This window comes from Micropterus salmoides, unplaced genomic scaffold (assembly GCF_014851395.1).
Source record: "Micropterus salmoides isolate LMB-PRFRI ecotype aquatic unplaced genomic scaffold, ASM1485139v1 Ms_hic_scaffold_4, whole genome shotgun sequence".
Taxonomy (NCBI): Eukaryota; Metazoa; Chordata; class Actinopteri; order Centrarchiformes; family Centrarchidae; genus Micropterus; species Micropterus salmoides.
The window spans coordinates 25,736,122-25,761,339 of record NW_024043372.1 but is presented as its reverse complement, the minus strand read 5'-3'; the positions used below and the strand labels follow the sequence as shown (position 1 = coordinate 25,761,339).

The following is a 25,218-nucleotide window of genomic DNA, read 5'->3' as shown; positions in this document are numbered from 1 at the left end:
CATGTCATTTGTAGTGTTCTTTCTGTTGCCAGTATTTGTAGACTAATGGTAATACAAACAGGTTGCAACATCTTTGATCAGTTTCAGTCTGGTTCCTAGGCTTACATAGAACAAATGCAGCTCTAATGCAGATTTTAAACACTGACTCATGGCATGGCTGTATTAATATTCTTATGATGGATATCACATCTCATTCAGAGGGTTATGTCCTTTCACTTAAGACACTTAGCTTCTCAGTTCAGAATTATTTCAGAATATTGTTACACATACTTTTTAAATTAAGTGGCATGACTGCTTTGGTTACTTGCATCATCTTGAACTTGATTATATCAAGAGTGAAATCATCTTAACTGAGATTATCACTTATTTTAACCTGTGGGATATCACTGCTCAGCTGAAGAAGTGAATGGATGCTCCCTCTTCAATTGATAGCAGGCACTCCTCATGTCTTTAAGGTTATCTAATCTGCTGGGATTAGTGACGCTGAAAACCACTGCAATTTTGGTTGCAGCACTGCCTGGATAATAATCTGCTCTTTGTTAGTGTTGGTTACAGTCTGTGGCAGAATCATCTGCAGTGGAAATTCAGTGATGTACTGTATAAGGTTGTGTATGTGTGTCTGTGTATAGAGACACATCATTCCTTTGTCGGTACCCCATATTTGGACAAGAAATGGATGCTGATCTGGCGCACACTCACATGCACATGCACACATGCTCAGTGAGAGAGAGGAAGTTCTCATGTAAACTTATCTTATTGATTATCATTCATTGATTATCTTGACCCCTCCTTGTACTATTTTTAATCTGTACTCTCTTACTGTACCTCTTCTTTGCTCACTCTCCGTGTGTGTGTATGTGTGTACACCTTATCTCACAACGCATCTCTCAAATGCCTTCCATTCCATCTCACTGTACATGGTGAGTCTCACCCATGCAAAAAGAAATGCTGTGCGGCAGGTTGGCTGGATATTGCACTACTCCCTCTGTATAAGACACAAACGCACTCGAAGATCCCCACTTTTGTTTACTCAATGTGAGTAACTGTTTATTTGTATTCCCTCCACATATGAAAAGGGAGCTCTAACAATAAACCTCAAGTGGCTTATTGCTACATCAGAAACCTGACTGTCTGTTTGTAAAGCAACTACATTAATAATTATACATAATAATAATAATAATAATAATAATACAAATATCTACTATTATCTATTTAATATTCCTTCATGTGGTTATTGTCATCAGGTTTGGCAGGTGTTTTGTGTCATTAAACCACAAAAGCAGCGTAATACTAATGAGCACATCTTGAGGTCACCTCAGGTCATGTGATGTAACACTTTTAGTATGAGGAAGTGCTTTATTTATTTATTTTTTGGAAAAATAAACCATAGACAAGTGGATATTGAAAACAGCAGCAGGTTTTAACCTCTGCTGGACCCACCACCATTGGGCGGAAAATGATTGTTTAAACCTTTTTATAGAACTTTATTTGAACAGATACCAAATATTTAAGGCTGATATAGAAGTAATGGGTATAAAATGATTAACAATATGTCCATAATATTTCTATTTGGTGTAAGGAAAATGACATCTTTGTTGTGATTATTTCACTCAGCGTCAGCAGCATCTTACAGCGCAGATAAAGAGTATATACAGTATGTGATACAGATATACTGGATATCATACAGACAAAATGTTAGGGACACTTTAGGTGCAAATCCAGGTTTAAAAAGTTAAATTGTCGACCCATTGTCTGCGACCCTGGTCATAACTTGTCTGATATATTGACAGCACTGTTTGTCCTACTTAACAGAGAGATAGCCTTAGGTCAGCATAGCTGGGTCAAACTTCACTCAGACACAGTTGTTCAACACTTTCAATAGAGCTACAATGGTGGTCTTGTGTGTTGTATTTGCTTGCAACCTCTTTGCAGCCATGGTGACAAAGAGAGTAAACAACGGGAAACTTGCCTGGCGGACGAGTAGAAGAGGGTCTTGGCTGATGTGTTTGCGTGTGTGGACGTAAGTGTATGTTTGGGTCCTACCTCCTCCATAGGCCATTGTCAAAAGAGTACAAGGCTGTCTTGGTCAATGATTTCCCCTCCTACACATGCACGTTGTGATTGGCCAGACTTGACAGGAACGTAGCTTTCCCAACCAATAAGCTGAGGGCCTGTAGGGGTCCTGCCCATGGACCAAAATAACCCAGTAAATACACTGCGGGCACTATGAGAACTGGAGCTGGCCCACTGGTGAATGCTTTGTGTACAAACAAGGGATGGTTGTGAGCCGGGTACTGCTGAACCACGCTGGCCAGTGTTCTCCTCTGTTGTGATAGGCACAACTAGCTGAGTGGCACTTTGATACCAGTGTTTGTGTTTCTGCATTCAGGGGTATAGGATGGCGAACCTAGTATGGGGGAGTGGGGGGGGGGGGGGGGTTCTACTAGTAGGATGGAAGAAAAGCCTGAGACAGTGTTTTATTACCATCGCTATACACCTCTTGCAAAAACACACACACAGCACACAGAAGATCCATCAAACAAGCCGCTGCACATAATGGACATTCTGCATGTGGCCTTTACAGCATGTTAAGTGGACATACTGTAAGTGATGTAACAACCCGGGGCAGATGTGTATTGATTTGTTGATTGATTATAAAGCAGTTCTGTATTCTAGTTTAATGGGTTGACTAATTTTATGTTTAAAGTTTTGCCCATTTTTCCTTCCCTAGAAAACAAATGTCCTCCTTATTTCAGACCTTTCCTTGTATAGCAGTTTTAACATGTTGTGCAGTGAATATATTCTGTTTTTATGCATGATCTCACCACTAGGAGGCTCCTTTAATGGCCCTGTCAGCAAATATCATCTAACCTTCTGTTGTTTCTTTAGACTGTTTACAGACAACTGTTGAGTTTATTGTTTGTGTATCTATTGGATTGGACCAGTACTGTTTCTTGTAAACAGATCTTACAGGAGTTTTTACAGAAGTTTCTTTTAACTGAATTCACTAGCCTGTCACAGGGCTCGTACAGAAAAGCCAATCACTGATAAGTAAACATACAGTCCTGTAGTGCCACTTAATATACAAAGTACAGTTTGTATGAGACTGATCAGATGTAGAAATGCGTGTTTTTATAGGTATAGGTACTAGTATATGCTCCTGTTTTATTGTATACACAGACAAGATTAGCTTAGTATTTTTTTTGTCTACTGATTCATCTTGGGTTTCATCCAGTGATGTGCGTACTAAAGCCTGACTGATATGGGATTTTTTTTTTTTTATTGTTTTAAATAGTATTTCGAACAAAAGTACAAGATATATAAAAGTTTTCATAATTAAGAGTCAAATGGTTAAAACAACAAAAAATAAATAAAAACAATATAAGATTCATAATAAACTGTAAAGTACTACTAGTACTAATGAACATTAAAGGAAAAAGTGTGTATATATTGTTTGGACCTACCAAACAGAAACTATATATAAAAAATACTGACATACTAAAACTACTACTAGTACTAACAATAATACAACATCTTTGAGTTCAGCTCATAGTGAATGGGAGCAAAAATAAAAGTGCTGCGTTTATAATGTTGTTCAGTGTGTGTATATGTTGCTGTGCAGTAGTTATTACCTTACACATAATCTGCCACAAGGACTACTTTCCATGTAGCATGTTCACAATGAGTTTATCCCGTTACCAGTACTCTATTAATTTTATTCAAAGAAATTTTTTCAACCATGTTTTAGCTGCCTAAAATATTGCATCTTTGATTCAGTGACCCAGAGGAAACGCTGCTGTTGAATGCATCTAATACTACATGGTTGTCGAGGACTTGCAACTTTGAGATTTCACACTACTTTGCACATTTGGAAGAGAAGCTAGATAACTTTGTTTGGCTAGGAAGCCTTGTCAGACACTTGTTCAGCTCACGTTTATTTACATGTCCCCTCTGGTTTAATAATTTCCGACGCACCAACTGTAATGTTGTAGCTGTAACTACAGACAAGCGGGTCGCAGATATATTTACCATTACTTCATTTAGACAGAATTAGTTTACCGTTCATTAACGTTAGCGGTCTTCCACTGATAAACATGGCATTAGCTAGCTTTGTGGGTAATCTAATTTAGCAATGAGCAGTGTTGGAGAATACTAGGACTAGAACTAGGGAGAAATTATATGATGCCACACTGTTTCAGAAATAAATCTACAATTAAGTTTATCAACATCTTAGCCTCGGCCACTCAACTACTGTAACTTTCAACACAATTTTAATGTTTGACTGACTGTGCTGACATTCATGCTATTTATTTGTGGCGGTCTTGCCAACAGGGGAGTTGCACAGTGCCCTCTGGGGGACAAACCATAAAACACCTATAACGACTGAAGGATCAATCTTCCCTATCTGTTTCTTTTTTAATTATCATTAATCGGCTGTTTTAAACGCTAATACTGATTTATCTGCAATTAGCCCTTATCGGCCAGTAATTTTAGCATGCCAATAAATTGGTCGGGCTCTAGTGCTCTAAAACTGCAAGGATAGTCTATATTGCATTTACAGTATGTTACAAAAATGTGTGCTGCACTGCACTGAAAAATGTCAAATGTTTTAAAAGCATCTTTTTTTCAACTTGAAGAAATAGTGTTTTTTGTATAACCACCTGCGCAATGTCATAACTAATTAGGCTTGTGCAGTATCAAGGTATTACTGTATACCAGCAATCCTGATGAGATGACTTTCAAAAATACAGACGCTCCTTTTTCTATTAAATTTGATAGGGAGATGCTATATTGAGGTGATGTAATTTAGTGTGTACAACATTGCCAGGCGATGCCGCATGAAACTGCCTGATATCATCTTCAATGCAACAACACGATAACCCCCTTTACTTTTCCAGCAGTTGATAAACACATACACACCACACACACATGCACACACACGGGAGCCTACACTGCACATTTACTACTAAACTTCATTGCTCACCCTTTTCTCTGTTCCGCTGCGTTCTCGCACACAAAAAGGAGAACCTCAATGGCGACAGTGAGTGGTCAGGATAACGTTACAGGACTAGTAAAAAAGAAAATACTATTTATTAAGTATCTTGGGTTTAGTCCTGATGATAAAGGTAAGCCAGCAAACACAGATGAAGCTGTGTGCACATCATCTCTGTTCAGCACACAGATGGTATCATCATTGGGTCCTCCAGCAAGAATCTATGGCAGAAAGATGCTTATTTCCCATTGATTCATTGTTCTGTGGGCCATAAGTATCTAAACCCAACAAGACTTGTCTACGTAGACTAATTGTATATTAGACACACAGCATTGTAGGCTAGGCTAGTTATACATGCTACTATACCTCAGTAAAATGTCAGAAAGATATGAAAAAAATAGATACCGCCCAAGCCTACAACCAATCAGTGACGTTCCTGAGAGATGAGAGAGAGAGATGCATTTGCATCAGTCATTAGATATCTGCTGTGATTCAGTGTTCTGTGGTCACTCATTTTTGTCCCACACACCCATTAAATAATCTCTTAACAATGCAATGATGATGACTTTCAGTCGATTATAAAAGTATTGCTATGGGACTTTTCTTTTTATTATGATCAGGCATAGGTATGCGATAAAAAATAGTGAAAGGACACAGATTATCAATGACAATAAATATAGTGCTATTTTGTGTCCTCGTGATTATGTGTATCTGTTAAGTCTTACTGCCATCTAAGCATACAGGTTTGTGTGTGGCAAGAAGACAGTGTGTGGGAGTGGAAGGAGGTAAATATGCTGATTCTCTGGCCTAAAGCTCAGACAAATGCACACACAGTGACTTGGCCAAATAAATAAGTAACTGCTTCCGGGGTTTATTGGTGTTTATGCACGCACATGTGTAGGTGTTTCTTTATGCAAACGCTGCTTTAGGAAGGGGGCTGGACTGTAGGAGAAGGCACCACATTGGTGCGAAAGAGAGAGAAGGGGAGAGATGAGTTTACTGGACACAGGGCTCTCGTTGTTGTTGCCCCAGACCATGGCATTCAGGCTAATTTAGGGGAAGAGGAGGAGAGTGGGAGGAGGAGGAGGAGGAATTGGAAGCTGAGCTGGTTAAAAAGAGAGAGAGGAAGGTGACTAATAGTGACTGTCACTCAGCCTACTGTAACTCGGCCGGTGGAGGGAGGAGTGGCGTTACAACCAGTGAACCGGCATATGTTGCATTAGTTGGTCGGGCCCAGGGAGCAAACAACTGTCTGTCTTTATCAGTTAGTGCGTATATCAACACGTGGAGGGGCAGATTTCTCTTGGATACACTATGTTGTCTTTGGGATAGTTGGAGAGTTGCTGGTAAGAATCTAAATTCCTACATACTGTACTCTATGTGTCAGTATCTCACTGCCTGGCTGTTGGATACAACACTGTCAAGCTGAGCTCCATTCATGCAGATCTGTTGTTAAATCAGAAATGAAACTGAACATATCTCAACAGTTTGTGTTTTTAGTCACCCGCAGTTCCGAGTTTTTAAACTCAAATAGATTCAGTGGCTGAAGCTGCATTGGATAAATTTCTGTCGACACTTAAAGTTATGATATGAAATACAACAGTTCTCTAATGTTTGCTTGTATGCTATATCAATTAATCAAGCATCAGTTTGAGAAACACAGAAAACAGAGGTCATAGTGTTGACAGGTCCTTTGTGTTTGGAGGGCTGCTATTCTAGTTCATAAGCTACTAGCACTACACCTGTGCCGCAGGTGTGTATCTCATGATCTGAGTGTGAATACCTGTATGTGCATGTGTCTCTTACTACATTCTGTATTTGACGTGTGTGGGTATGTGTGTGCATCACAAGGTTTTTTATGTGTCTAACCAGTTTGTTTAGACAGGGAATAGCCTAGTAGATTGGACAACTTTTACTCTATTTAAAAAAAAAACGTTTTTGAAAGTATTGGATGAGAAGTGGCTATCAATATCAAAACGTTATATACAAACAGCTTTTGTTCTTTCCCTGGGTTTCCTGCAGAGGAAGTTTCTTCACTGCTGACAAATCTAGGAGTTGTGAAAACTGATGGAAGGAAAGGGGAAGTGATGCATTGTGGTTTTAATTGTCTTTCCTGTATGTCATTGTGTTTTACTTTTATTAGATAAGGCTGCAGGTTTGTTGATAACCTACTGTTGTCCTTTACTCGCTAGTTTCACTTAACTCTCTTCTCTCTGATCTGTGAAGCAGAGTGACCTGGGGAAAGCAGGACTGAGTTGACAGATTCACTCTGGACAAGGGTCTCTCTATTTATTATAGACTGTGTTTAGAAGGTGACAGACACTGTGGTTCACACACAATGTTGGTGAGTTGTGGTGATTCATTCAGATGACCTTCAGAAAGTCGGTTGCTGTGCAGAAACGCAATGCTTGTAGATGGTGAAAAGAGGGTGCAGTGTTTTAAATATATTATTTCAGTGCTCCGTTAGCCTTTGTATGATATAACCACCCTACGAGTTACCCTAAGAGTTTGCTTGAACCTTTACTCAAATGCAGGTGTTAAAACAGCTAAAACCAGATAGGAGTGTGTAAACTTGACACCATGATGGCTGAGAACCAACTGCAAAACAGCTGCAGCGATTTGCTGTATGACAAAACTGAAACAACTGAATCAAAAGTGTCTCCTGCAACAGAGTTACAGAATTGAGCCAAGATTAAAACAAGTGAGAGTATCCTCTCTTCACACCATTCAGTGCGTGTTCATACAGAGGTCTCACCATGGTCTGTTGCTTCTTTTGCTTCCGCCATGGAAACTCTTCTCTTTTCTAAGGTCTTCAGTGTGTTGCACACCTGCTGCTTCCCCTTCTTGAACACTCCACTGCCTCCTCTGTTGCTTCTCCACACATCAGTCACAGTTGCATATTTTATGTTTTATTCATTTCATCTGTCTACTTTTGGAGTTTTACATTTTATAACCATTCATCTTTTTTCTTTGTTTCTTTGTCTTTGTATGTTTGTTGTTGTTTTTTTTCACACCTCCATCACCTGTCATCTCTCTCTGCTCCATGACCGCCTCCCTGCAGATTGCCGTCCATTTTCTCCAGCATCCAGGCATGTAGTCAGCAGCATAAGCAGAGCATATTCCACCTTCTGAACTCTTTTTCTTCTTAACAGGTAATTGAACATGTGTCCATATGTGTCTGTCTGTGCATTAATGTGCTTCTATGTATATCATTCTAAATTATTCTCTAAGTCCACCCACTCAAATTGTGGCTCTACCCTGCATTAACACAGCAGACTTAAATGACATAAATAGAAATGAAAATCTAAAAAACTAAATTTACAGGACCCTAATGTGACCTCATCCACTTGGCATGTATACAAACCCCCAGTGTGCTGTAACTAAATCCTCGGTATCTGTTGTCATTAGTACAGATGTGAGGTGGTAACAGGGAAGTTTTTATATCTAAAGCAGTATTTGACCCAACATAATAAGAGTCCTGAAAATGATCTGACAGTTCGGCCTTCTGCCAGTCTGTCTGCATGCAGAATAGTTCGGTGTGTTCTGTCGCTAAGGGATACAGCTGTTTGTGTGTGTGTGTGTGTGTGAGACCAAAGAGGAAGGCCAAGGACCCCATGCTTGCCATGCCAGCCCTGTCACATAATCCTACCAACCTTAAATGTTGAGTGTGTGTGGTGGCGGCGGTTTAGGAATATTGATACTCTAGGTCTGTTTACATGTTGTGAAAGAGTCCACTCAAAAGCTGACAGATGCTGTAGAGCAGTAACACACATGCATGCTAACTGTTCATGATCTGTTCTCACTCCCACCTGCCTTCAAACACACACTCACAGATGTGCGCACACACACGCACGTACACAAAAAACAAAACAAAAAAACACACACCGCGGCTAAGGGGAACAGGGTGTTCCTGAAAAGGAGAACAGAGAGCAGGGGGGGTTATTTTAGTCATTAGAGCAGGCAGACAGATAGCTTAATGCGGAAAGGGCGTGTGTGTGTTTGTGAGTGCAGCGGCGGACAGGCTGGTGAAGTGCACAGTGCACTGTCACATTTGGAACCTTTGCAATATTAACAGGAAGTTATTAGTATAAAGTATCACAAATCATTATCTGTGGTTATATGAAGGCTAGAAAATTATATCGACATGTTAGAAGATATACAAACATTTGTGTGAACTTGAGGAATTTCTTTTCCACATTTGTTCGCTGTGCAGAATTGCTGTGATCCTAACATACAAATGGCATTTGTTTTTTCTTGTGCACTTGTCCCAAAACCATTTTCAATATGTCTGTATATTGTCTTTGAAAGTTTTGAAGCAGCTGTTGCCACATATGCATGGATGCACACATGCTTTGTTGTGAGAGAGCACCTTTAGTGTATATGTGTATGTACACATCCCACACTCATCTGCTCTATGTTGGCTGTTAAAGGGGCCTTTCTTGGCACTGCCCAGTCAATTCTAAAAATACACACTCCACAAATTAACAACATGTCTCTGAGCACAGGTGCCATAGCCCCACACTGCCCCCAACTGTGTGTGTGTCTGTGAGTGTATGTGTTACACTTGGCACATGTATGTATAGGAAGGAACTTAAGATGTCATCACAATCGACACAGCATGTTTAATGTAGTTTATGTTTTGCATACGTCTGTGTATTGTGTGCTTATTGTTGCGATGTATGTGTGTGACTAATCTGTGGCACAATCCAGAGTTGACCACTGACCCCGGGCTTCCTCCGCTCTACATCCTCCTACTGGCTATCAGCGTTTGAAGTGAAGGGGCTGTGACATCACAGCGTTGAACATACAATGGCCGCTGTGTGCTCTTACTGCGTCACAGATGCCTGCTTACCCTGGAGGATGCCAGGCTATGGGAAGAGCCATGTGGGAGATCATGCTGCCTGGTAGCAGTGTGTCACCATATGATATCAGGAAGTGATATCCTATCAGTGTTGTTGTTAAATGTGTTGCAGCACATATATATATTATGTATCATAGCTTAGTCACAATTGGAGGCTGTATGATACATACTTGGGTGCACACGTGTAGGAAGGTTAGGTAGTGTTATGTAAACATTGTAGCCACTGCATCTGATGCCATAAGCCGTTTCATTTTGCTGAGCTGGGGGAATTTAAATAACATTTCAAGTTAATATTGGCCAATAAATTTCAATCTTTATTTGCATACATTCTTAACCAAAGCTGATGAATTTGGAACCTCTTTACTCATACAAACGGGATTCAAACCTGTGTCTGAGGGCCAAATGACATACGCATTCCTCTACAAAATGCAAATAGCGCTGTAACTTTGTTTTTTTGTCTGTGCTGATATTGTGTTATGGAGTAGCAGCTATAGATAAGTAGTAGAAGTGTTGAAACTTGTCTCTCTGTACCATGACATTCTATAGTTCAGAACGGTAAATTAGCATGTATAGTATACAGCTTGTAAAGCTACAGGAATGAATGTGTTGGACCTGTACAGTGGAACATAATATGGTTGGCTATGCTCTGGTGGAGGTCAAATGCAATTTATTGGTTCAAATAAAACTTGTGTTTATATTAAAATCACAAATTTGCATCAGAGGGCTTTTCTTTAGACCCTTTAAGCACAGAGCGCATGTCCTCCACTGGCTGGCATGCCTACCTTGCCTATTGAGTTTGGAGATGTAATCACCCCATTTGTCAGGCTCTATAAATACACTGTGCAGAATTCCAGCATGGTGTGTTTGTGTGGATACACTTGTTTGTTTGTCAGTGTAAGGAAGGGCCTTGAAAGACTATTACTGCCACTACTACAAGAGGGCCTGCCACTAAAACATTCGCGATTAGTGCATCTCTACTTCTGTACTTTCTGTTTGTGGAGAGGATTTTCATTTTTGGAGCTGATGATGTAGAGTGAGCCTGTCCTTGTGTTCAAGTTGTGGTACATGTTTGTGTTGGAATGTGCGTGTTTTAGTTTGTATCTTTGCATCGTGTGTGTTTTTCATGTGGGCCATCCGATGGGCACAAAGCGGGCAGTGTGTGCCCCCTCGGGTGCTGAAATGTACACTTGGGACAACAGGCGGCTTCATTCCTCAATAGGAGCTGCCCTTCTTATTGTACCTCACGCACAATGAGCTTTTCACTCTCACTCTCAGTCTTTCTCTCTGTGTCTTTCTCTCGTTATGACCATATACAGACAGTGTTTCTGATGAGAGACTGGAGGAATCAGATTCTGATTGGTTGTTTAGACCCTGATGTCCCCATTGCTGCTTTTCTGTATCTAGTTGTCTCGCAACACATTACCAAAAGCAGAGACATTAGAATCCAGTTCAAACCTGGCCCTTGATCGGTTTTATTACAGCTCTGTGGGTCCAGATGAGCTTAGTCATTCAGGGGATAAACACAGATCATTGCAGAAGGGGAACTATCAGTCTTGGGACTCCCCACTGAGTGTGTGCCTGTGTGTATGCGTGAGAGAAAAGAGGAGGATGTGCTGGAAAGGGTTTATGGGTGTTCCCCATCGTCGTCCTGCTCACATGATCACCCAAGAACAACAGGACCACATGACTCCCCACATGACCCCTCCACAATTATTCACACAATTCACTCTTTTTTTTTTTTTTGGAGGGGCAGAGTTGGGGGGCAAGAGAGCACTACTGCTAACTTTCTTCACCCCAGAGCCCTCTTTCAACCACGGTAATAGATGTGACGTTACTTAATAGATGAAGTTGGACCTAGAGACACAAGGTTTAGATGTTAGCCTGGAGATGCGGCTTGTTTTTCTTTGGTTTGCTCTACTTGCGCATAAACAGAGTCCAATGCAATACTACGTATGGTCAGTCATACTAACTGGTGTGCTCATTTAGAATTTAATTAAATCCTGTATCCCTCCTGTGATTTGTTCATGGCCACTTGATTATTTAGCACAATTTGAATTTTATTGTCTTTCCCTCTGTTCTTTTTTGTCCTCTCCTTGCTTTACTTAAAAATAAAAACTGGTTTCTGCAGTTGTGGGATTTTTTACTGTCATGTTATGAGTTATGTGATGTGAGATTTCTTGAATAGATCTTAAATCCAACTCACATTGACAAAGAGACAATCGATCGATGACTATATATTTGCTTATCTTATTGTTTAATTAGGTATTATCTGATATAACTTAAAATAATGTACACTGCATTGTATATAATGAATAAATAAAAAACATTTTATTTGATGGCAACTTTCATTACACTCGAGGTCACCTTACATCATAAAATACAGCAAGCAGCAATAATAAAAATAAATGCATATAGACAATGTTCTCAAATGTTTGTAATGATGATACATTTGAGAAACGTAACTTGGCTGAAAAGAGTTTCTGTTGTGTCAAAACATTGTGAATGATAATGGCACCTAGACCTGAAAAGCCTCCTGCTTTGTTTTTCCTATGTTTATGTACAAGACAGCCTGTCTTTATTCTAAAGGCAGTTCTTTGAGGCCTCATACAAATAGAAAGAGACACTGTAGCAGTGGATGCTCTAAGGCATATACACTTGGTAAACAGGATTAGTCTTTCAAGAACTTGTAAAAAGTTGCTTCGGTGCCTTTTGATTTTTTAGGAACATAAAGCGTGTGTGAGTGGACAGCAAAGTAAGAATTTCAGTGTACAGGGAAACTTGAACATTGACAACAGACACTTTGAATCCTTGGAATCATTGAATCCTTGCACACTTCCCCTTCTCTGCTCACCTCCCTCTTCCTATCACTAATGCACCCATTAACAATTGCACATTGCGTCAGGCTTCTCTACAAAGCCAGTATGTCAGTTGAGGTAGAAGTGTTTACACTGAATCCACTCTTGAAAGCTATTCATTTTTAGCAATCCCATTTTCCATTTCTTTCCTCTGTCCGAACTCTCACTTTTTCCTCCCTTTCTTTTCTCCTCCACAGCTTCCTCTACCTCTCGGGCTGGACTGCGGTGCATTGACGTCGGCTCGCCCTCCCCTGCCCCCTCGCCCCCCAGCAATGGCCTCACGCATTGGCCTGCGGATGCAGGTACAACTCAACTACCCTTCTTCATCTAATATGCAGCACATTGAAAGGCTTTCATTAGTAAAGTCTTTTAGTAGTTTTGTTTGATCGAGTGGACACTGATAAGGAAGTTATTCTGGGCAATGTCAGAGCATTTTGGGTGTTAAATTTGGCCATGCTATTTAACGGAAGCCCTAAGCGGCCATCGATTCATATCTTTATTTTACTCCATTTTCCCCTGATAATGGGATAATTTTCTCGTGATCTCAAGATAACAAAACAGTAGTTTAACACAGGGTTTGGCAAGAATGTTTCTTAATGGCAATTTCGAGGTGATTTCAGTGTTGCTGATTAGCTCAGTTGGTAAGGTACATGACTCATAGTCTTAAGATTGAGAGTTTGATCCTCATGGAAGACCAATTTAAAAAAAAAAATTTGTTGTTATGCAAAGTTGTTATGAAGATGACTGACTCACATGCTCACAATTAAGCACGTGCTGGATTGTGCGCATCCTGGCAATTGGTCCACATTCATCAACCTAACCTTTCATTTCCCCATCATTCCCAGGCAGAGGAAATTCATCCGCTTCTCATTCAGGGGAATCCATTTAACTACACATTTCCTGACGGCTATTTCAGAACCTTTGAAATAGCTATCGGGAAATGAGTGATTGGATTCCCCTGAATATCTTCATAACAACTTTGTTGAAGAAAATCATTGAAAAACACACAAAAGAAGAATAAAAAACAGAGAGCGGGAGTAGAACCTGCAATTCTCGGGATACAAGTCCAGCGCTGTACCAAGTGAGCTAACTATTATCTCAGCAAATTCCCTCAAAATTATCATAAAGATACGCACCATGCCGACCCCTGTATTCAGCTATGGTTCGTAATCTCGAGATCATCAAATAATTATCCCGTTATCATGGGAAAACGGAGTAAAAAAATATTTGAATCGATGGCCGCTTAGGGCTTCCGTACTATTTGGGCCTCGCCTATTTTAATATATTTACTGTACATACTTTTCATACAGGGAGATTTAATAGATGTGTGAGTCACCAGTTGTGCTCTGCTAACAAGCTGTCAGCTTTTCATGTTTGCTCTTGAAAAAGCAGAGGGGCAGAGAATAGCCAAAAGCAGCATCACCCTTCACAGTCAGTGTATAGGTCAAATGTTTAAAGAGCATTCTTGTAATGTGTGCGTGTGTGTGTGTACAGCTGATGCGAGACCAGCTGCAGCAAGAGGAGCAGCGTGAGAGGCAGCAGCTACAGCAGCAGCAGCAGCAGCAGAATGCAGCCCTTCAATACATGCAGCAGCGTATGGCTGGGCCACCTGCACCCACCCCAGCCATTAGCACCCCACAGCATTACCAAAGCATGCAGGTCCCTGTGGAGGTCCTTAAGGTCAGTAGGGCTGCAACAAATGATAATGTTTGCTATCAATTACTGTCAGTCTATTTTTCCCCCAGATTTCTTTTCACATAAATTGCTCAATTAGGCAATATATTTTCCAGATGATGGTGAAAAATGCCACACTCAATTTCCCAAAGCCCAGGGTGATGACTTTAGATAGCTGCTTTTGTCAAAAAGTCAAATGTATTGAATTTACAGAAAAGCAGCAAAGCCTCACTTTTGACATGCTGTAACCAGCAAATGTTTGGCATTTTTCATTGAAAAATGACTTCAATGATCGAGCAATTGATTTTTATGTTGATATACTAATCACTTAATTACATTAGGTTTGTGTGGGAATGCAGTCTGCGCTTTTGGTCATGAGGATACTTAATCTGAATGTTGAAAATTTCTTATTGAAAAGGAAGTATTAGGAAGTAGGAAGAGTATTTTTACATGAATTTGTGGTTTGATCCGTTGTTCACTGAACACAGAATCCCCTCCATCGTTCTACATGCGAAGTGGGAATAAAATTATGTGACTTACTTCTGGCCAAAATGCAAACGCACAACAAAAGACAAAGAACTAAACAGATCTCATTAAAGAGGGTTGGCGGAAGAGGGAAAAGATGTTGGTTAAGGGGCGGGGGGTTCAAAAGGACAGGGGGCCGTGGCACATTAATCCATTCACATGTTGCTGAGAAGCAGACAGGGCAGCAGGGCGCAGCGGAGGTGGCCAGGACTTCACTGGGCATTGTGATCTGCGCTGCCACACGGGAAAATAAGGGACAGATTTGAAAAAAGGCAGAGAGAGAAAAATGCGGTAGAGCAGCAAGCAGGTAGGGAGACAGAAGGGGGAGAAAGACGGGCAGATAAGAGAGGTTTGACATGTTTTGCGATAGGACAGAAAGGAGCGATGTAGATAGTTGGAGTCAGACGGGTACAGATAAGGCTGAAGTGACATTTTGCCTGGTTCCTTAGATGCTTGTGTGTGTCCTTATCTTTGATGGTGTGTGTTTGTGTGCATGGGTTTGTGCAGTACTCCTTTACGTGTGTGTTTCTTTATGGTATTTTCAGCTGTGAATCTGTACAGTTTGTATGCACTGGTAACGGTGTGGTGCAATTTGCTGTATCAACAGTTTACTCTGTGTGCATGCGTGTGTGTGTGTGTGTGTGTGTGTGGGCTGTTTAGAGATGTCAGTGTCTTTCCTTTCATTTTGTAGATAAGATGAGCTGTCTGTCTGCAAGTCTCACTGAGCCTGTCATACTTCCTGCACTGTGTTTCTTTGGACTTCATCTGTGCTGACAGAGCTGGGCTAAATAGGTCGAATAGTCATACATGTATAGTTGTTCCTCTGGCTCACGGGACCCAAACACATTTAAAACTGACAGCCAATCATGTGTATTTATCCTAAGTGTCAAGATTGGCTATTAAACAACATATGAGTACTCAGTATAGCATGAAGATCTAAAAACATCTATTTATTGAAAAGTTTCTGCTTCATTTGTTATAATCCTGCTGTTGGTTATAAAACAGAAGGGGATTTGGAGGGCTCAGGAGTAGAGTCGTTCTCTGTAGTAATGGGGAGCAGGCTCTCTACTGAGCTTTTCTCTTTGATGTTAAGGAATGAGGCCAGCCCATTGCTCTATGTGGCCACACCAGAGGGTTTAGTGTGACTTTACTCCTGTAGGCATTACTACTGACTTAATGATCCCATATCTTTGTGCCATCACAATGTTATAGGACATGGAAAAATGGGGTGTACATCTGAATGTTTAGTGTGTTATGTGTTTAAATGTTTGTGTTAAACCATGCTGAACTAAGAAGCTTATGTAACACACTAAACCTGTATATCAATTAAAATATAATTCTGATGAGAAACCTGTGTGTTTAGGGACGATATAGAAGTATATATTAGCACTGTTAGGCTCCTGGTTTTCTTGAAGTTTTTTAATGTGGTGTTTGTTGCACCACAAGAAAAAATGAAAATAAATGCTCAAATTAGGGGGTGTAGTTGAAACGTAGACTACAATTGCAAAATTAAATATTTGCAGTGAAACTAGCAATATGGTCACCTACAAATCTTTGAAAGCTTACACTTAACAGCTGCATTCCATTAGGTTAATGCATCTTTCACCTGTGGTAAAATCTAGCATTTAAAATTAATTTTAAAGCCACATATGGCTGCCTTTGCCCTCTATTAAGAAGAAAAGAAAATGGATTTTATGTAAAAACACATCCAATTTTATTGTAGGTGATAGCCTGACTTACAAATCAAGTTATTTCTGGTTATCGTTTGTTTTTTGCTCTGATGTTATTTAATTATTCCTAACTCCCAGTTAAAGTTGTAATGTATGCGGATTAACGTGGCAGTCTAAAATATTCTATTTTAACAACGTTTGCTTTTCTCAAACATATTAAAAGCCAATTCTGTCATTTTTGACCATATCAGTTGGTAGTAGTATTTAGCACGTAACTTTGGGTGTAAAAGCAGCTTTCAGTCCATTTGTTTATATTTGGATCACAGGTTGCGTCTGTTAACAACACTAAATGATCTCTATAAATGTGTTTTCACCAAGAATTGGTCAAAAAGGAGTCATACAAAACAGAATCAACAAAGAATTGGATCAATGTGCAAAATTAAAAATGGAATAAGAATTGATCACATGCTGTCCACCCTTAATACAGGTGCAGACCCACCTCGAGAATCCTACAGATTACCACATCCGTCAGTCTCTGAAGCAACAGGTGAAAGAATACCTGTCCACCACATATGCCACTAAACAGGTACCTTTCTGCATGCCTTTACTCTGTACTGTATACCTGTTTATGTCTGTCTGTCTGTCTCTCATTAGATCAACTCCATGTAATTAGAGCCTGTCTTTATGTTTTTGTCTGGTTTGTCCAACAATCCACCCATTATGCCATTGTCACCATCATCACAGTCTTTCTGTCTCTCTGTCCGTAGACTGTCCACGCCGTAGCAGGGCCCTCTCCTCCCCCCAACATGGGACCTACAGGGGGTTCAGCGTCTGCCCCCCAACACCTCCACTCCCCACATATGCGCACAGAGCAGCTCATGTCTGGAAACAGTGCCCCCAACAGCCCCATGGCCATGCTCAACATCGGCTCCAGCCACGAGAAAGAGGTAGACGCCAGCAAGTGCAGGCAGACACTGGCGCAAACATAAACCTGTAAACATTATTGCTTGGGCAGGTTGTAAAGGGCAATTTTATAAGAACCAGGTATCCCTAAATTATGACTTAATTACACAATAAAATTACAGTATAGTCTAGTATTATAGTATTGAATATTAACCTCAAAGTGACATTATCACCACATTTTTGAAAGCATCATAATGATTTAATTGGTTTTGGTAGGCTGGAGCAGTATTTGTAAATCTATTTGTGTTAATGTGTCGACTAACTATCAATAACTGAGACTGGATCATTGGAATTTAAATGCTCCATTATGGCTTTGCAAGAGTAATTACAGCTTAACAAGTGACAGGGAAACAGCAGACTGTAAGGCCCTTTGAACCTGGCAGACTTTGACCAACTTTCCTCCTCCTCTTTCTCCAACCCTTAACCTGTCTTATTTTAGTCTCTGAGAGAAAACAGTCTCTGAAGTTAGCCTTCATGACATAGAAGTAAGATATCTTTAAAGTGTTCTCTTGAGTAAGACATGCACCTACATGAGGCCTACATGCCGTCAGGTTTCAGGTGCTTTAATAAACATTCGAGTAGTGACAGTTTTCTCTGTATCGTATTTGCTAACATGTAGAGTAGGTGCAGCTTTTGTGATAGGTCTTTAAGTTTGTCATAATCACTCTTCCCCTGTTTTTGCTTTACCAGATGGATGAGGTCATTGATGACATCATCAGCATGCAGTCCAATTATGATGATATTCAGGCATACATTGACCCTGTCCAGATGCCAAACACAGTAAGTAGAGCCTACCCACCAACATGGTGTGATTTTAGGAGTACTTCATTTTAAGTGCCTATTTTATACGACTAATATGCATTGTGTCCTACAGACTCCTTTTTCACCATGGTTCAGGAAGGTTAAAACATGTTTTAGGGAGTTTGGGGAGGATAGAGGGTACCATGTAGACTGCAACATGGATACTTTGTGATAACTTATCTTTTCCTTGGAACAAAAGCAACATGCAGTATTCTTCAAAAATGACCAAATTTTACTTGTTGTAAGGGGAATAATTCCGACTAAGATTTAGTAATAGACAAAATGACTCATTAAAAGAGACTCTCATCCACTTCAGGTTATATTTTGGGAACAGTCTGCCCTTAATGAGTCATAGTGTTGGATATGCCTGGTCATCAGTTCTCAGATTTTTCAGTAGTTCCTATAATCACTGTTCCTGTATCTGTCCAGTATTTCTCTGTCTTTGTCACTCTTCTCATTTATTGTAAATGTCTCCAGTTGTTGTTGCTGCTGTTAGTCCTGTTAAACCACAATGAGTGTAACAAATGTTTGTACGCCCATACACACAGACATAAACTCACATACACACATGCAGAAGTGCATAATTGACTTAAACGCTACACATTCCATCCCTACAGCGTTCTGGACGTAGTTAAGACACTGGAGAGGACATGTCAGAAGAGGACTGTACAGTGCTTTGTGTATGAGGGAGCAAACTCAGAAAATTAACAATTAAACTGCCAGCAGTTAGAGTTCAACTTGTTTACAAGACATTCGGAGAGAGAGGGAGCTGGAGAAGGAGAGGGGGAGGAAAAGAAGGGAGGAGGGAGAGGGGGATGAAGGCAATTTGTGCAAGGGGAAAACAGGCTGAAAGTCCAGTTAGGGGAAAGTTCACTCTTGTTTGGTGTGGTGGGGAGGTAGAAGAAAGACGGGATCAGAGCTGCTGAGGTCAGTCTCCCAGGACAGGGGCAGCAGTGCCAGAGAGAGCTGTGTGTGCTGCTGGTGCCTGAGAGAACAAGAAGAAGACAGAACACTGGCCTAGTGAGGGAAGGAGTAAAGGATGAAGGAGATGAGTAAAACGTATGCCATTGTGGAAGTTATTGAAGGAGAACAGATACAGCTGGTAAGACATTGATGCGCTGTTGTTTGTCAGAAATGACATCTATTAATGTGACTTTAGTTAGTGTTGTAGGAGTTTAGCTTTTGCTCTGTGTGAACCAAAGCTTTGACGGATGCAGAGACAGCGCTAACTCCCAGCCTCAGGTCCCTGATTATAAAATGAGACACAGCAGGGGCGATGGTGTGGGTGAGGTTTTCATTTTTAGAACTATTTTCTCGTTGTGCATGTGATGGGCGTTTTTGCAGGACTGGAATCAGAACTCTTGCTTGAGTTGTTGGGGTTGGGCAATAAAGGCATGAATATTAGCAGGTCTCGACAAGTGCAGGCTCAGCTTATTGTGTGGTCGTCTATATGCCTCACTGCTTCACAATTGTGAGTGTGTGTTTGTGTGAGTGAGTGAGTGAGTGAGTGAGAGGGAAACCCAAACAGCCTCCTGTAGCTTTATCTGATAGGGTGTCCTCTGTGGTTGATTGGTTTAATCAGTGCGAGTGTGTGTGTGTGTGTGTGTGTGTGTGTGTGTGTGTACTTGTAACATCACACTGATTGATTAGATCAACCCCCGGGGATGATCAGTGCGTGTAGAGCCAGCACAACCAATAAACTGATAGAGAAACTCAAAGCACAAATCAATATGTTAATAGTGCTGCATTTTCAATATTTTTTATTAAAATACGCTGGAAACGACTCTCATGACCCTTCTTCCCAACTGACAGACCGGTGAGTAAAACTCACTTGATAATCCTCATGGGGATTAAAGCAGCAAATTCCATGGAATTCTTGGAATCTTAAAGTTTAGTAAAAGCACCACTGAATACCAGGCACAAGTGAACAGTTTGACTCTTTAAGTGTGTGTGTGTGTGTGTGTGTGTGTGTGTGTGTGTGTGTATGGATGGTTACACTGAGCCTTACTGAGTCCCAGTCACACTTGCTTGTTCATATGGGTTAGATGGGTTCTTATCGGAGTGGGGCATGGTGAGAGGTAGGCTGCCTGGCGAGGAGATGGGAGGTCAGTGCAGAAGCACGGAGGAGGCTGGAAATTTTATAGTTTATTTATTTCTTACAGTAGAAAACAGTATATATGTCAGGGCTTTTTTCTCCAAATGACATTTGGATTATTTGACAAAATCAGCTGAAAATCACAATTCCTACTACCAGTTAAATTACGTCTTTGAATGTGAAGAAGAAAAACTAGACAATTCAAGATGTGATTTTCCATATCTAAACAGCTTAACATGCAATTAACATGCAGCTGAAACAGTAGTATCAGTATTTTAGAAATGCTTCTGTTTTTAGTCGGAGTTGCAAACCACAACAAAATACTCTATCTACTGTTGAAGATTTATACTTCATCTCTGCATTCTTTTAAACTCTTTGGAGATTTTTAATAGAGCATGGAATTTACATACAGACATGAACCTGTGGAGGTCTGTATGTGCGTGTGCATATGTGTTCACACAGCTCACACAGTAGCCAACAGATACGGTATCTATTCCTTTAAGTTCTTTATCTTTCAGGCCTCATTAGCAGCGCCACATTTGCCCTCGCTTCAGTGGTAACGAGGCATAAAAATATCCATGGCACTCAAACTATACAGCACAATTAAAAGGAGATCTCGTCTCTTTAGGAGCCCATACAAAACTAAATCACAGCTCTTACAGAACGTCTACAGTGCAAGAGTTAGAAGGCCACTCCACAAGTATGAGTTTGGGAGCTGGAGAAGGCAGAGGGGAGAATCAAGCCATAAAGAGAGATAAGATTGATAGGATGATAGTCAATCATTGTGTGTTTGGCAGACTGTTAGTTAGTTGTGATATTATTGACTTATCTGGTCTTTACAGCACACTAAACATGAACGCTGACTTTGTAAAGTATTTGAAAAGATGTATGAAGTTGTAAATGAGTAGTCTAGGAAACCGAGAAATAATTCATTGATGCCATTATGTTGATTATATTCTTTGCAAGTGCTCTTAGGGTTTTCACTTTCTTGAGTAGAACTAGAGCAGAACTCTTCCAGTGCTTTTGAGGAGTTTGATTCACAACCAGTCGGATCATAACAAAGCTTCCATTTGGCTCTCTTCACTCTCTGCTGTGGTCTCAGATGAGACCACTGTCAACTTGCTCCTTCATTTGTATCACAGAGATCTGTGAACTGCAGTTGTCTTGAGCTCACATAATGAAGTGGTTGATTCAAACAAAATGTATCAAAGTGTAGATTGTTAGTTTTCTAAATGTGTATATTTGTTGCATGTATGTGTGTGTGTGTCCTCTTTAGCTCCCCCTGTCTAGCAGTCACCTGGATGTGTATACAGGTCCTGGGATGAAGGGGCCAGCCATTGCTATGACCAGTAACTCCTGTCCGGCCAACCTGACCATCAAACGAGAACTGTCAGGTGCGAAAGTCAACGTTTTGCACTTTGTGATAGCTAGGAAGTCATTGAAGTTATATAAAAGACTGTTTTGTCTTTGAGTGAATGTAACACATTTGCTTCCTACCTTTTCCTGTAATTTATGTTGTTGACTCCACAGTTTTAGTTGAAACACATGGGCACAGTCTCAGCTATTAGTTAATCACTTTTTGTTGTTGCAAAGATGCAGAAGCCCGTGCGCTGGCCAAGGAGAGACAGAAGAAAGACAACCACAATCTGAGTAAGTCTTTGTACCTGCTTTTCTACTGTCTTATCACAATACTGTACACACACACACACACACACACACACACACACACACACACACACACACACACACACACTATGATCTGTCTCTTGCAAAAACAGCCATGTGCTGATTTAGCTGAAATAGTGCAACTAGTGGGTGGATGGTTAACCTGGTCATTTCTGCTGCTCTGGCACTTAAGTGTAATTGCCTGTGACTGTATGTGTGTGTGTGTGTGTGTGTGTGTGTGTGTGTGTTTGGGTCTGTATGTGCCTAAACGTTTGTCCTTTACTGAATATATTCAGAATGCACTGATCAATACTTATATGCACTACAACGCCAACTGACTTTTGTAGTTTCCAAAGGCCACAGTCTGCCTTGAACAAGTTCTTGTTCGTTCCTTCTTTCATGCCTTTGATTTCTCTGTACTGTTGTCCTCATCATGTCTTTCCCTTTGTCTCTTCTTTTCTCTTCAATAGTTGAAAGGAGGAGGAGATTCAACATCAATGATCGTATCAAAGAACTGGGCACCATGATCCCCAAAACCAATGACCTGTGAGTTGCTTTTACAAAACTGTGATTTCAGCATGGATAAAATATTTGTTTGAAATCCGTTACTGCCAGTTACTTACCTACTGCACTGCTTGTTTGTACTTTACTGTGTGCATAGTGATGTGCGCTGGAACAAAGGCACTATACTGCGGGCGTCTGTGGAGTACATCAAGCGCATGCAGAAGGATGTTCAGAGGACCAGAGAGGTGGAGAACAACTTCAAAAGGATGGAGATGGCCAACAAACAGCTGTTGCTACGTATCCAGGTAACACACCCACACACACACGCAGAGCAACTCAATCACGGCAAATACACAGAGAGTGATGATGTTGCCCTCCGCCCACTCTCTACAGGAGTTGGAGATGCAGGCTCGTCTGCATGGACTGCCCAGCAACTCTCCCTCTGGCCTGAACCCGAATGACCCGATGGCTTCTTACATAAAACAAGAGACCAGCCCAGAGGAGAACCTCTCTCACCCCCAGGCACAAGCCCACCACCAGCACCAGCACTTACCCCAGAACCAGGCACAGCCCCAGGCCCAGCAGCACCACTTCCTCCAGCAGACCCACCTCCACCATCAGGGCCAGGCTCCGCCTCAGCCCAGGCAGCTGCCACCGCTCCCCCAGCACCTGCAGCCTCAGCCACCCATCCAGTACCCCTCTGTAGGCAGCTCCCAGCCCTTTGACTTTGCCCAATCGCTGGACTTGTGTGATGGGATACCCGGCTTCTCAGACGGCATGTCGGGGCTAGGCGATCTGGGCGGAATGGACGTCCAGGGGAGGAGAGGCGAGCTGGCCTTCCTGATGATGGACGAGCCCTTGTCCCCTATGGGCAGAGACCCACTGCTCTCTGCGATGTCCCCTGAAGCCTCGGTCGACTCTAGCCGCAGATCCAGCTTCAGCATAGAGGATGGAGACATACTGTAGACACATGCGTACACACACACACACACACACACACGCTCACACTCACACATGCACATGCAGTGGTTTTGGAGAGGTTGCAGTAAAAATGTAAAACAGCATAAAAAGTGATGGTAAAACAGCACGACACAACACATTTACAAGCACATACAACAGAAAGGAATCAGCCACCAGACATTGTTCACCCAGCACACACACGTGCTATACACATCACACAATTTGACACGGATGACACTCATTTGTGGTACAATTATCTCCCTTTAAAGGCAGGAGCAAAAGAAGGTACACATCACTCACACCGTTGAAAATATTCTGTATAGCGCAAACATTTGTGTCCACACACAGAAGTGCATGTGAAATAAACTGAGCAGCTTGAAACTTTGCCCAGCAGACGTGAGCATTTACAAGGAGGTGAACCAACACTGCCAGGTCAGGAGTTATATTGCACACGTGGCCTTGATTCCGTAAAAGGTGGCTCTGAATCATAATTGGAACAGGGGACAAAACCAGCAGTTAATTAGATTGAAGTTATCAGATACAAGGACAACCGAGTGCATTGTCTCACTCGATAGAGGACACGTTATTTTTCTCCTTACATCAACCTCTTCTAGCAGCCATAAATGATTAAATGAACGATAGCAAATAAAATGGAAATAGCTTTATGGTCCTGCATGCATAATTTATCTTAAGGGGATGCAGTCCAGTCACATCACTCTGTTCCTCAGTCTGTTATTCCACCCTTTGCTTTTGCTTCTAGCACTAGCTGTTTTGTGTTTGAGAAAGATCTGTGTTTTCATGTTTGTTCATAAAGTGTCCACATTTTAGGACACGTCACTCACTGGATGGACAATTTACTTTAGGAGGCAGAAGCCCTTTTAATTTATTGCACCTTCCCCACTTCTGGCTGTAACTGTTGTCTTTTCACAAACACCTACACATGCCCACACACTGTCTCCCAGCTCCCACATCTTTAACACTTGACACTGTCATGACCCCCCACCCCCACGAAGAAGACACTGTAAAGTGTGTTGACTCCGGTGAGAGAGTAGAGAAAACCATAATCTTCAAACAGCGTGTCATCCAAATCTGTGAGGTGTCAAAAATACTCAGGTACTGTAACAGAATACACGTGCAGGATCATTTTTAAGTTGAAGCAGATGTAAACCTGAACTGAGTCAGTCTCTTTACCCATATCAATGTGCCTTTTGATTTTTGCAGCTGCTGCCCTTCAAAGGCATGTTTTTATAGGTCAGAGGACCTCATGACCAGGGTTTAGATGTAATATCAACTTCAGTTATGCCTGTAAATGCTTTAGAGTTTGCTTCTGCACCAACTCTGCCTTTTGTTGTTGCAGTCGATAAATGTTTCATTTTTCTCTCACTAACTGACTTTGTAGGGCCAGGTGAAGGAAAGGTTCAGTGACAGGGTTTAATACTGGAGAGAGAAAGAGATATTTTGTCTCAGCTGACAGCAGAGGTAGTGTAATCTTCACTGTAAAAGCACAGCATTGGGATACACTTGCATGCATTTCAAGCACTCACTCGGCACACAAACAGGCATGCATTAAACGCACAGGTGCAGAATAGTGCTCACATACATACAGTGCAGCCCTTGAGGCTGTTTTCAAATCAGCACGTTAATAAGTCTCC

At 41.2% G+C, this 25,218-nt stretch overlaps 1 protein-coding gene across 9 annotated transcripts in view; it reads left to right on the top strand.

The window, feature by feature from the left end:
- tfeb (transcription factor EB) overlaps positions 1–25,218 on the top strand; it is a 30,559-nt gene that overhangs the window by 4,301 nt on the left and 1,040 nt on the right. For 2 of the 9 annotated variants that reach the window (XM_038696071.1, XM_038696070.1), the window contains 11 exons: positions 8,055–8,145; positions 12,907–13,011; positions 14,204–14,389; positions 17,066–17,164; positions 17,346–17,525; positions 18,232–18,321; positions 21,714–21,831; positions 22,031–22,087; positions 22,573–22,648; positions 22,755–22,911; positions 23,000–25,218. The exon at positions 23,000–25,218 is cut by the window's right edge and continues 1,040 nt beyond it. In XM_038696071.1, the coding sequence (XP_038551999.1) occupies positions 12,982–13,011; positions 14,204–14,389; positions 17,066–17,164; positions 17,346–17,525; positions 18,232–18,321; positions 21,714–21,831; positions 22,031–22,087; positions 22,573–22,648; positions 22,755–22,911; positions 23,000–23,572 (1,566 nt within the window). In that variant the 5' untranslated portion in view covers positions 8,055–8,145; positions 12,907–12,981 and the 3' untranslated portion in view covers positions 23,573–25,218. Of the gene's footprint in view, positions 1–6,069; positions 6,340–8,054; positions 8,146–12,906; positions 13,012–14,203; positions 14,390–17,065; positions 17,165–17,345; positions 17,526–18,231; positions 18,322–21,713; positions 21,832–22,030; positions 22,088–22,572; positions 22,649–22,754; positions 22,912–22,999 lie in introns of those variants that run through there. The other 7 variants (XM_038696074.1, XM_038696072.1, XM_038696073.1 and 4 more) reach the window with 6 other exon arrangements.